This window comes from Myotis nattereri, assembly GCF_964212035.1.
Source record: "Myotis nattereri genome assembly, chromosome: 5".
NCBI lineage: Eukaryota > Metazoa > Chordata > Mammalia > Chiroptera > Vespertilionidae > Myotis > Myotis nattereri.
In genome coordinates this window covers 14,831,797-14,845,188 of record NC_138080.1, presented here as the reverse complement: position 1 = coordinate 14,845,188, position 13,392 = coordinate 14,831,797, and the positions used below count along the sequence as shown (strand labels likewise).

General features: G+C 52.9%; 1 protein-coding gene across 1 annotated transcript in view; it reads right to left on the bottom strand.

Annotated features, from left to right (window-relative positions):
• Positions 1-13,392, bottom strand: part of LOXL2 (lysyl oxidase like 2) — a gene marked incomplete at its 5' end in the record, with an annotated part of 65,523 nt that overhangs the window by 7,686 nt on the left and 44,445 nt on the right. The window contains 4 exons of the mRNA XM_081092813.1: positions 2,967-3,210; positions 4,892-5,054; positions 6,837-7,004; positions 12,063-12,214. Coding sequence (XP_080948939.1) covers positions 2,967-3,210; positions 4,892-5,054; positions 6,837-7,004; positions 12,063-12,214 — 727 coding nt within the window. The remainder of the gene's footprint in view (positions 1-2,966; positions 3,211-4,891; positions 5,055-6,836; positions 7,005-12,062; positions 12,215-13,392) is intronic.

Genomic DNA, 13,392 nt, shown 5'->3' with positions numbered 1-13,392 from the left:
GGGCTTTTCCCAGGTCACTCATGTTTCTGGGTAAACGAAGCCGAGCCAGGGCCGCTGGCACATTCACAAGGACACATTCTGTGGCAGCTGAGCGATGACTCTGAAAGTCTCTTTCGGCTCCTTGGAGGAGCAAGAGGAGGCTGAGGTCTGACTCACTGCCTAAAACATGTCTGCATCTTTCTGAGAACAGCTTCTGTTACCCTGTTTACCAGCTGGAAGACGGAAGAGAAACAGGGTTATGTTCCGTTGTCTAAACAAAACTCAGACGGAGACCACAGACAAACTGTTGTGAGGCTGACCTCCTCCCACCCCCGCTGCCTCTGCAAACTTGATTTAAGTCTTCCCCAGCTCTTCCGTTTTCCCCCGTGAACCCCAGGGATGAAACAGCTGGTTTGAGCCTCCCAGCTGTAGCTCGCTGCAGTCTGAAGCCCCTCTGCCTTGCCTCTCCAGCATGTGGACACCACCCCTGGGCCACGTCTCCCTCCCAGCTGGCTGGCTGGAGGGCCCAGTGCACCCAAGGGCACCCCACCCCATCACCCATGCATGCCCCACCCCGGAAGGTGGGAAGGTGCATCCTGGTAATGAGGGTTTATACTTCCTCTTCCCAGGCTGAGGTGCCCTAACCTTTGGACGTCTGAGAGGAGAGGTAAAGACAGGAAAACTTTGTTGGAAAGAAACACCAGAACACTAAGGAGACAGAATAATGTGACCCTTGATGGAGCCATTGTAAGATGGATAAAGGAAGGGCGGCCTTCTGCCAGAAGACTCGAGCCCAGTGTTTGAGGAAGGAGACTGGGGTCCCTAACAGTGATCACCCCTCTGTGTCATCCTGGGGCTTTCGAAGAACATAGCCCTGTTTCTCATTGTAGGACCCATTCAGCTGGGAGCGATGGCTTTCCTCGTTTGCGCTAATTCGAACCAGGGTTCTCAACTTTGGATCCAGAGATGGGCTCAGAGTATCTGTAGATCTGCTGAACCAGGATGTTAAATATTCTAGAAAAAAATAATTTTTTTGAGTGGAGGAAGGGCTAGCTTTCATCAGACTCCCACAGGGACCCCATAAAGGTTTGGGGCCAGGAGTCCTGTAGAAAGGCCTCCCGCGGAGCCTGGGGAGTCCCCAGAGCTCTGGGGGCTGGGCGGGGCTCCCATGCTCCCCGGGTCTTCTGGCCACAGGTTCTCAGTTCTAGACCAGCAGGGGAGGTCTGAAGGGACACGTGCTCAGCCCCATGTTCTTCCCCGCCCAGCCTCCCAAACCATTTACTGGAACATGTGTAAGCAAGGAAATGACAGACCCCAGGAAAAGCAGGGGCGGCGATCGGAGCAGCACTTCCACGATGTCCCCTGGTGCTTTCTCAGAGGAGAGCCAGCATGTGCCGCACAGACACGCGGGCCATGTAATGTCTGGGTGGACTGTCATGTGTGGGGCAGAGATGCAATTATCTTCCACTTATAGACGCGCAGGCGGCGTCCGCCCGCAGGCCCAGGCCTCCTCCATGTGTTCCCCATGGAAATCAGGCACCAAGGCGGTCCTGACTCTCATTTTACCCTTTGCCTTCCACCCTGCACCGACACGCTTCCGTATGAAAAGCACAAGTTCTTTGGCCGATGACGACTTTCAGAACATAGGGACAGTCGTTATAAAGGAAAACTGGCAACCCTACGTTCTGCCCTAGTCCTTTCCTTCCAAATGAGTTGAACAACTCTATCCCCAAACTGATTCGAATGTGACTAGGCCCTCAGTTGTTCTGTGATAAAGCAGACAGGTTTCTGATGGAGGGTCGGCAGAGGGGACAGAAAGAGCACACACGTTGGGGTCAGACGGCCCGAGTGGGGTTCCCTGTCCAGTAACTTCTTGTGTCACACCAACACGGAGCCTCCTCCTTACCCCTGAAAGTGAGGGTGCCCCGTGCCTGGCACTTAGAGAGGGTCCCTAACAGCGATCACCACGTTATAGGGCAGGAAGGACGCCTGGAGATGAGTTAGACCGGGCTTCTCAGGCTGTGGTGTGCACACAAGCGTGTGGTGATCCTGCTAGATTAGATTCGGATGCACCGGGCCCCGGGGCGTAGCAGTGACGGCAGACACGCCAGCCCATGGCCTCGCTGTGAGAAGCAGGGACCACGTGCCAAAGCTCTGCTGTGTAGATGGGATTCGGAGGACAGACGGGCACTCACCGGACCCACGCCTAGGCCTGCCTCCCTTCCTTTTCAAAAGTGTGCTCCTTCTGTTCCCTCTACCTGCCCAGCCAGGTCTGAGCAGGGAAACATGAACAAGCAGGGGCAGCGGGCTCTGAATTAGAGTTAGAATCAAGGCAAAGAAAAAAAAAAGGAAAATGCAGGAGATGAATGAGGTGGCTTCTGTTGGTTCCAGCTAGAGCTGGCTCCAGGACTTCACTCTGCTCTTGTCCAGGATTTACAGCCCTGGGATCCGACCCACAGACGGGGGCCTGGAGGGGACAGCAGAGGTCCTGGGTGACGTGGCCCAGATGTCCTGACATCGCACAGCTTGTTAGAGGCACAGCGGGGTTGAGAGACCAGGTCTCTGGACTCCTGGGGCTAGAACACTTTTCTCCAAACCCACTGTCTTCCTAGAAATATTTAAAACACATACTGGTATTTAAAATATATTTTTAAGTGAACCTAGAGTCCAATCATTGCAGACCCCAAGCACCCTGTGGAGGACCAACCTCCTGTGGACACACTTGAACACTGTTGACAGGTCAGTGGAGGGGTATGGGGTTCTCAAAACGAGGCCTCTTTCCTATGTTAGAGGCATGGGAGGCCAGAGAGAATGGGCTCAGGGAAGGGGGGGTGGGCCAGGGCGACTGGGAGTGGAGACTGGCAGGCCAGTGTGGCAGACTGACTCCCTCCAACTTAGGAACCCCGGCCCCCTGGACTGTGAGGTCTCTCTGTGACCCTGTGATTCTCAGTCCCATCGGGGCCTTGCAGACGGAAGGGAGGCCTCACCTGTGGCAGTCATGCCAGATCCACGCATGGCGGCCGTTCTTGGGCCGGAAGTCGGACTGGCCGTTGTTGTGGATCTGGGAGGAAAAGCGCAGCAGCCGCCGGTGGCCCGTGGTGGGGTTGGTCTGGGCAGCCGAGGCCGAGAGGCAGTTCTCCTCCATGGCGCACTGGAGTATGAACATGGGCCGGTCCTCCAGGTAGGTGCTCTGCTGGACAATCTCCGCATTGAGGACTAGGTCAGGGGCGGCTGCGGAGGGCAGACACTGTGCTCAAGCAAGACCCGAGACCCTCACCCCTTCCCAAGCGTTTGACTTCTGATTCCTGAACTGAGACAAACCCCCGTCCCTGCCTGCCTACCACCACCTTCTGGAACTGACTCGCGGTCTCCCTCTCTCAAGGTCACCGTCCTTGAGGAGCACCAGCCCACCTTCCTCTTCCCCTTCTGAGTGTCCTGTTGGACGCCTCCGCAGGTATCAGTGCAGATGGGCAAAACGTTGGAAATTGTGCAATCTTTAACGGGTCCATTAGGGTTCATTATATTATTCTCTCTGCTTTTGAGTAGCTTGAGATGTCCCATATGAAAAGCAAATAATAAAAAGGATGATGACAATAACAATGTTCTCTTTCCCCAAAAAGAACCCTCTAATACGTGGGTCCGATTCTTTTGGGAGTGATATAGATCTATTTTCCAACGTGTGTAATATTGCATGTAGATTTAGTCTTTTTGCCAATATCTACTTTTCTTTCATCTGCTTTTATTTTATGCTACCTTGAGTTTTATTTAGGTTTATGTTATCTAAATGCCCTTTTTTTTGGGGGGGGGAGGTGTATTACAGATATAAATGAATTAATAAGCCATGACAGCAGTGAGACTGCCTCTCTCTGCTTGGATGTGTTCCCCCAGGGGACTGTACGGGTGATGATCTCAGGCTCTCCTCTCAGACAGGATGCAATAGCTTGGGACGTCTGCCCGAAGAAGCCAGCGCTGGCATCCAGCGTCCTGCCTTAACAGGCTGAGGAAATACTGAGTGAGTCTTAAGGGCGTTGATGCAAGACTTGAATTGACTGAGCTCAAGGTTCAATCTTCTCCCTCGGGCTCCGTGATAGTAGATGACAGCGCATCATTTTTTATCAAGCACCTGCATACGGTCATTGTCATGTTTAATTTTCAGTTTCTCGAAAAAACATAGTGGTTAACTAACTTTGCCAAGATCAGCAGTAAGTGGCAGGCAGGGTCTGGTCTCAGATCCTGGGCCTCTCCTGCCTCCCTGATTCACGAGGGAGTGGTTTTACAAGGCTGGGGTGGGGAGAGTGGAGTTTGGGGATCAGGAGATGATATGCCTGAAGGCCGTCCTCTGGTCCTCTCTCTCAGAATGGGAGGGAGGCTTCACACTCTCGGTCATTCTGAGTCCTGGCAGGGCTTCCCCTTCTATGTTGTCAGTCTTTCTAGAATGCCCAGGGAGTCACCAGGAAGCAAAATCACCTCCAGGCTGTGCAACAGAAAATGACCTACAGAGGAGGGCGGAAGGTAAGGAGGGAAGTGGTGTGCGCTGAGCACCTAGCATGGTCTTCATATTTTGCTAACCTCAGAACCATCCTCCTGCTAAGAGCAAGGATTCTCAGCCACGTAATTTGCCCAAGTTTGCTTAAAGAGTCTACAGTGGCTCTGAGATTCGAAACGAAGGCCCCCAGACACCCTGGTTACTCCCTAACCCTAACCCATTCAGCCATCAAGCAAGGTTTTGTGGGTGGGGTTGGGGTAGTCCCTCTTGCCCCCACCTTCTCACTTAACAAGAATTAACCTCTGCGTTCCTTTTTTTGCTCAGCCAGTGGCAGAGGCCCCAGAGCCTTGCGAGGAATAACCATTGAGACTCTGGTCCTTTCCTGGAGCCTGGCAGGGAGGGTGGATCCGACCCCCAGGAACTCACTTTCTGAGCAGGCAACTCCAGCCCCATAATGTGCTCCGCCCTGGGGGCAGGCCACGTCCTCATCCTGGCGACAGTGCGCCAGGGACAGCTCCGTTCCCGAGCACTTCACTCCGCTCATGACCACTGTGTTGGCATTGATGTTTTCCTGCCAATACCAGGTCTCCTGGGGAGTCAAGAAAAGAAATGGCCAGTGTGTCACCTTGAATGGTCACTTTCTCATGTTCTATCATCGTTCAGCCTCACAAAAGTCTCAACGCTTTATGATCCCATTTGCCAGATGGAGATAACTGAGGCACCAAGAAGCACTTACCCAAGCCATGCAGCTTGTTGTGGCAGAGTGAGTGAGACTCCAGGTCTTCTGACCACGAGCACTGGAGTCTGTCACACCCCCTCCACCCTGGAGAGCATTGCTAAAGTAGCTTTGGTCAAACAACTGTTCAGTGCTATGTGTCAGGAATGGCTGGCACCTGCAACTCATGCTGCCACTGACTTATCCTGAGCCCAGGGCAGACATTACTAATCAATCACAGCACTCTCCTCCGAGTCTGACTGCGATCTCAGAATCCTTCTCAACATAATGCCCCAGGAAGACACTACCAATTGATCAGAACGGGCAGGAGAGAAAAATGTATTCACATATGGCAGTAGCTAGTTTGCTATCCATACATATAGAGAACCTGACTATACATCCCTCATCCTCTGAATAGAAAATGGGGGCCTCGAGAAGGGACAGATACCAGATGCAGGCCCAATGCACAACCCCAGCTGAGGCCCAGATGTCTTAGGAATGGGCTGATAAGGAACAAAGATAGCCAGACAGCCACTATGTGTAATGAGCACTGTTTTCTGCTCTCCTGAGAGAGACAGAGTGCCCTGGCTTGTCACAGGCGGTATTAGCGGAGTCGTTGTGCTGCCCAGGGAGCCGGCTCCCAGAGGGTGTGGGCAGCAGTGCCAGAGGCCACGGGGCAGCCCTGCTCCGGGCTCACTGCCTTCCCGGACCTGGCCGGCGGTCAGGCTCAGCAAGGCTGCCAGCTTCTTCCAGGTCTCGCCCTTAGAATCCCTGTTCCCTAGCGGGGCCACCTGGGCACGGGAGCTGGAGTCAGGGTAAGCAAAGCGGGGGGCGGGGGTGCTCCAGCCATTCTCCTGCTCTGTGAGAAGCTTAAGGAAAGTGTTTGGAGCCAGGGGCCTATGGACCTGGGACTGTCCATTCCAAGTCACAGGAGGAAAAGCGAGGCCTGGAAAGGTAGCTGCTCTGCCCAGATCGCTATGCCGTGGCTGTTGGGAGTACAGCTGGGAAGATGCCAGCCTTCTGTCTCCTGCCCCACCCCAGCCTCTTTCTGACACTCTTCCACTCTGGGGTGCCTGTTCCCTCACAGTAGGGCCCAGAGGGAATAATTTTTGAAGCTAAATGCTACTTGTCTTCTTCTGCTGCCTTTCGGTAGGGCAGGAGCTTGGCTGCCCCCGCTGAGTCACTCTGAGGAAGGGGCCCGGGAGGAAGGTACAGCGGCTGCGACAGGGTTCTGGACGGCGTGGAAACTTAGCAGCCGATCAACCCGAGAACGCATGAGCAGGGGCTACGGCTGGGCCTCCCAGGGAGCCAGCTAAGGCCCCGGGCGTGTTGGGCCTCGGCCTGGGTGGTGTCCACTGCCCCGTAGGACTGAGCTGCTTCCTTCTGCAAAGGGCATAGAAGGACACCCCAAGATTAGGGTGAATCCCAGTGCAAACTGAGTGGACTGGGAAACCATAGTCTAGGCCCTCGCTCTGCAGCGAGGAGAAGCAGAGGGTGACCCACCCCGGGATTCAGAGTCCTGATGGGCCTCCCACCCAGCCCGTGGCGCGTGGCTCTCCTCCTTCTGGGTGGCTGGGGAAGGTCCGTGGGGGACGGGGGCTGACTAGAGGCGGGAGGATCAGACTGGATGGAGGGGCGGAAACCCAGGCTTCTCACCTGGAAGGCGTTGCTGGCAAACCCCAGGCCCAGCTGCCGGCAGACCACCATGGCCTCCACGATGCCCCAGTTCTCGCCGCACACGGTCCCCCATACAAGGGACCCATTCCTCTCCACCAGCACCTCCACCCGGCCCTCGAAGGGGTTTCGGCCCCCGTTCAGGCGCAGCTGTAGAGACAAAGGCAGGCATGGTCACCAGGAGGGATGGAGAGGAGCAGCCTCACTGACCTGCCACCGGTCCCAGTTCTCCCATAGGGTCCTGCCTGGGACACTCAATTCAACAGCATCCCCCAGAGCCATGCTCTTACACATTAGGTCCCGCCACAGGCATCCTGCGGCCCTCACCTGTGTAGCCAGGAGGCCCCTGGACCACCACTGGGTACCACAGCAGAACCTGCCTCTTGGAAGGAGATGCCTCAGTAATCAAAGCTCAGGTCAGGTGCTTGCCTGGCTCCCCACTGCTCCCCTGGAGTCCACTGGTGGGGAGCTGCTCTTAGAATCAGACACTTGATAGGACGCGCTCAGGGTCCCTAAAATGTTAGAATTCCCCAAGATTTCTTCTGGAACCCTCTCCTCACACACCTCTGCTTGGATGGTTCCAGCTCCTGATCCTGTCTCCTCCCACAGAGGCCCCTGCTGCCCTCTCCACCCAGAACTCTCTTCTGGGACCAATAGAGCTAACTGCCTATTAGATAGTTACACTTGTACCTCTGAGACTCCCAATCCGAACTTGTCCTCTTTTCTCTCTCCACCTAACCCTGTGCTATATCTTCCGCTTGTTCCCTATTTCAGCTAAAGTCACTACCCTCTGTCCCAGGGCAGCGAACTTTGCACAAAGGCCAGCTGGTAAGTATTTTAGGCTTTGCGGGCGTGTGCTCTCTGTTGTAAGCACATCTCTGCCATGTGGTGTGCAGGCAGTCACGGACGACATGCATATGACTGGGCATGGCTGTGTTCCAATAAAGCTGTATTTACAAACACAGGCGGAATGGTGGGTCTGGCCTGCAAGCTGTAGTCTGCTGATCGCTGATCCATTCTGTTATTCAAGCCAGAAATCTGGGAAGCATCCTCAACATCTCCCTTTCTCTCTCTCTCTCTCTCTCTCTCTCTCTCTCTCTCTCTTTCTCCCCCCACCCCCCCCCACCCCCCGACATCCCGGTGGAGTTTATCTCCCAAGTCTCTTTCCAGCCCACCTACTTCCCTCCCTTCTCCCAGGCACCACCATCTCTCGCCTCTACTCTTGCTTTCATCCCCATCAAAGGAAAGAGAGAAACCTTTAATATAATTAATATAACTCACAGGATCCATGAGAAAGAAGCAAACCATGAGTCCAGAGAAGCCCATTCTACTCAGGAGCCAGTCATTTTTAAGCAGCACCTGCTCCGGTCCCTCCCCCGCTTAGAACAGGTGAGTGGCTTCCCAGGCTCCACTGCTCTCCTCTGCCGCCTGTCCCACATCTCCCTCATCCTTCTCCCCGACCTCCAGGCTCGTGGGCCTCCTTTCTGTTTCCGTGGCTCCCTAACTTTCCTGACCATGTCCCACGGTAAGTCACACATTTCACATGGAAGCCCACTACACACAGAGGCCCTTTCCTGGCTGATCCTGTTCCTCTTTCCAACTTCATACCCACCGACATTCCCCTCCGATTGGGGTCAGTGCCCCTTACATTCCACTGGCTCCCACTGTGGTGAAAGCCTGACCGTGGGTTTTTCCTTTGTGCAAGGCAAGCGCCCGCCTTAGGCTTTGATTACCGAGGTGTCTCCTTCCAAGAAGCCCATCTCAAATGGGCACATTGCCAGCCATTCGACCAGATAAAGAGCCAGGCCCCTGTGCCCTCGGGGGCCCCTTTGTTTCAGAGATCTTGGTTGATTTTTATAACTGACCATTTCTTGGGCCACTTGTTTTTCCTACCTGTGCTTTAAAACCCATCTCTTATTTTTACAGCCAGCAATAAAAAGTGAGCCCACAGAACCCTCGGTCCCCACCCTTGACCCCAATAAAATCAGAACCCCTGCCCTGAGCACTCTCTCTCTCTACCTGTGACCTCACTTGTGTGGCCCCAAGTGTGCTGTGTAATTTCAGTCTGTGAGTAATAAACCTGTATGTTTTCAAAAGTCTCTGATGGTTATAGCTGAAGGGCATCTTGTAATCATAATAAGAACCACAGGGGCCAGTCCAACCACAACACTGGCTACTGGTAGGCTGAGCCCAGCACAAAACACCTACACATCCCCTTAGCACTTGTGACAGTTATACTTAAGCTACCTTACAATTTGTTTAAGGTCTGTCTCCTCCGCTAGAATATAAGATCCAAGGGCAGAGCTGACTGTCTATTTTCCTGTGTGATCAATATCAAAGACAGCACCTCAGGAATGTTAGGTACTCCACAACCGTTTCTTGGAATGAATGAATAAATTATCAGTCTTACAGAATGGAAGCATGGACCAACTTATATGAGCTCAAGCAGGGAGAACTGACATTTGGGGAAGGGTTCTAAAAATGCAAACCTTAATCCAAATACAGTACCTTGTTACCCTTCATGCTTCTAACAATTCTGCCTTTGGGATAAGGCATGACACCTCCAGGAATCCTCAGCACATTAAGTTGCCTGGTCAACAGTCCTTAGCAAGAGCACAGCAGTCGACCAATCCTTAGCTACAGCATGGCCCCTGGGGCACAGGTCTTAATTCCAGTTATGGACTTAAGGGCTGCAAGGTCAATAGGTCAGCCGGCAAAGAGACAAGCCAAAGGCAGCCACAATGTTCCATTGGCCTCCCAGGATTGTTGAGTAGATGAATAAAATGAGATAGTTCACGGACAGAGCTCAGACAGGGCCTGGCACTCAGGAAGTGCTCAAGAAATGTTAGGCACCGTCTTAGCTATGATCATTATCAGGTGCGAGTCCCATCAGAAAACAAAACGCTCCTCAGAGCAGATGGAAGGGCTCAGTCAGGCAAGAGGCCTGGCCTTCAGGAGGCCGACACTGGTCTTCCTGATGCCTCTGGCTCGGCTGTGGCTGGATAGACAACCAGCTCCAAGTCTGTGGCCTGCATTAGCCATTCCACGAAAAGTCAACTGATTTTTCTAGGAATCATCTCTCTTAGGTCCTTATTGCTAGAGGGGCAAACTGAAGCCTCAAAGAGATTAAGGAATTGGCTAGTGAGTGTTTGTTATAAACTAACGTGTGCCCCTCCCCCCTCCAATTCATACATTGAATTAATATGCTAATCCCTAATGTAGCTGTATTTGAAGAGCCTTTCCAGAGGTAATTAGGTTAAATGCGGTCATATGGGTGGGGCCCTAATCCAACCTGACTGGTATTCTTACTAGAAAGAAGAGGAAGAGACACCAGGGATGCACAAGCGCAGAGGAAAGGCCAGGTGAGGACACAGTGAGAACTGAAAGCCCAGGAGAGAGGCCTCAGGAGAAACCAACCCTGCCAGCACCTTGATCTTGGACTTCCAGCCTCCAGAACTATGAGTCAATAAATTTTTATTATTTAAACTACCCAAGTCTGTGGTATTTTGTTCTGCCAGTGCCAGCAAACTAACAGTGATAAAACTCAGGAGTCTCTGCCCAGTGTTGCTGCCAGTACGTTTCGGGGCCCTAAGCCGGCCGTGCAGAAGCCTGACCGTCTGCTGTGGCGAGAACTGGTGCAGCCTGTAGGGATTTCTTTCAGAGGTGACTATCCTCATTCCTTCCCAGGGGGCAGAAACAGCAGATCTAGGTGTAAAACTCTCCCACACGCTGTAGCTGAGAGCAGGGGCCACCTCCTGGAGCCTGGAGGGCCCCTGAAAGGGTGAGGGCTGTTTGTGCCGGGAGTTTGGTGCCTCTGCTGCCATCACTGGGCCTGGCTCAGCAATTCCCACCATAAAATAGTCCTGGAAAATTTCACTTCCTTTGGCCCACATCTTTCATTTGGATTGAAAACCCCACTCCACCCAACTCCAATCTGTCTGAAGTGAATGGTGCCACAGCAAGCCAGACTCAGCGCAGTCGGCATTTACAGCTCTGGTATGGCTATCAGAATGCTGCTGGGCAATCACAAATGCCGGCCCTCCTGCCGCTGTGAGGCTGTGGCCCACACTCCTGCTCACATACCAGCAAATGTGTGGCTTGTCCAAGTGCAATTGGGTGCCCATTTTTGGCCTGTTGGGCAGTGAGTTGCACAAGTTCAGTAGCACCTTTGGCATCCGGGTGCCAAGGTCAAGAATCACTGTCCAAGCAGGAGCCCAGCTGGGGAACTGTCCTGCACCCTAATGTGCCCATGTTTGCTCATTTAAAAAATATATATTTTTTTTATTGATTTCAGAGAGGAAGGGAGAGGGGGAGAGAGACAGAAACATCAACGATGAGAGAGAATCATTGATTGGCTGCCTCCTGCATGCCCCCTACTGGGGACTGATCCTGTAACCCATGCATGTGTCCTTGACCAGAATTGAACCTGGGACCCTTCAGTCCACAGGCTGATGAGCAAAACCAGCCAGGGCCATGTTTGCTCATTTTAAAACATGCACTCAGAAAGCTCTTCCGACGTGCCACCCACCAGATGCTGCACAGACCCGACCACACTCGTGGCATAATGAAGAACATTACATAGGCCTCACTGGGCCTTTTGGTAACATTGGAGAGACCTCCTGGCGAAGAGGAAGTCATCTGTTGGATACTCCTGTAGGCAAGGACATCTAAGCTAGGAGACACAATGTAGGTTTTCGAGGCCCTATCTCAGGACAGGAAGGTGTGTCTTTGGCTTAATGTTGTTAAGATTCCCTTTTCTTTCCCTCTGGTTACCAATGTACTATCTGTACTTGCTTATATCTGTGTGGTTTGCAGATCTGCTGTCAATGTGGTTCCTCTGAGCCCTTGGAAAGGCTCCTTCCAAGGGTGTCACAGGTGCTGTAGACCTGAGTCCCTCAGAAAGGACTGCCTTGCGATCTCACCATACGTCCAGTCCCAGTGCAGATGTGGCGCCTGGCAGACGCTCAATGTCTGCCACTAAGGACAGTGGTGCTGATACATGTTTTCTTTTTGGCACATTTACAAATGCTAGGTGGCAATGCCATGAATAGTGATGCAGCTGAGCCTGACACCTTCCTGAGATTGCTGTCAGAGTACCCTCATACCACCTGTGAGAAACCTTTAGTGTGAGGCCAATGGGCCCGCAATTTCTGGAGCCTCAATGACCTAAACATGACACGGTCCCATCGGTGTGTCCAGCCCCTTCACCTTCTTCTGGAAGCCCATGGCAGGGGTATTGCATCTCACACCAGCATCCTCCTCGTGGTTGCAGCCCTGGGACTCGGCATTGAACTTGCAGTCAATGATGGACTTCTCGTTCCCAGTGCACTCGATCTCGTTGAGATGGATGGGTCCTATCCCTGGAGAAGAAAATAAACATGGGCTAGGAGAGCTCCTGAAGGAAAGTTTCTGCAATTGGCAAGAAAATCCCAGATAATAAGAACACTTCTCTCCCATCCTCAGAACTCTCCCAACTGCCTCCCACAATCAGCTCAATGACCCAGGCTTTCCTCCCTGGAGAGAATTGCTTCTCCCATAAGAGCTAATGAGGATTGTACTAACTTGTGTGATCTTGGACAACTCACTCAGCCTCCTGAATATTGGTTTTCTCCCTTAAATAAAGGAGACGAACTAGAAGGTTTCTAGATTTCCTTCCCAACTTGCATTTATGAACCTGAAAAGGGTGACTATGGCTGCATGGTCGGGGTCCCTTTAGGAAGAGATGGCATGCTCAAATTGGATGATCTGAAGAAAGTTAGAATAATAGATTTTTACAATAAAGGTATGAACAGAGTGTGGTGAACAAAGGACAGCCCAGTGCTCGGGGGCTACTAGCACTGGGCACAGATACCAGCCTAGACCTGCAGGAGTGAGCGGAGATGCCAACATCTAACCCAGGAGAGCAAAGAGCTGTGTGGAAAGGCATCTGAAAAGAGCTGTTACCCTTGGTTGAGAGCCAGGGTGGCCACAGGGACCTCACAGGGAGAAGAAATGCCTGGCCTCTCTCTTCTCCCCATCTCCAGTCTGCTGTCAGTGCTCCCTGCTGGCCACACCCAAATGTGCCTCTTGATTTTATGGGTAAGGGTGGAGAGTGGAGCTGGAGGGGGCGATGGAAGAATCCTGCAAATGACCTAGGAGAGCACGCGGGAAGCTCTCATACAGGCAGAGATAACAAGGGGAAGCTTCCCCCTGCTGGGGAGAAAGAATTCCCAGGCTGACCAGCATTCAGCTCAACTCAGCCACTCATCACGACGGATCAAAGCCCACTGTTTCCAGCTTTGGGCTGCATCGACTCCCATCTTGGTCCCTGGCCTGTCTGTGACCTTCTCCCTCTCCAGATCCTCACCACCTTCTTGACCCTCATCACTCAAACACCCACTAAAACCTCCCATCTTTACGATGACCCTCCCCTGACCCCTGCACCTCCCTCTGGCCCATCACTTTCGTCCCCTTCAGGGAGAATTTCTTGAGAGCAACATCTGTTGTTCTGCTTCCATAGCCAACAGGAGGCTTGTCCCCAGTCTGTTTCTTCGCCAGC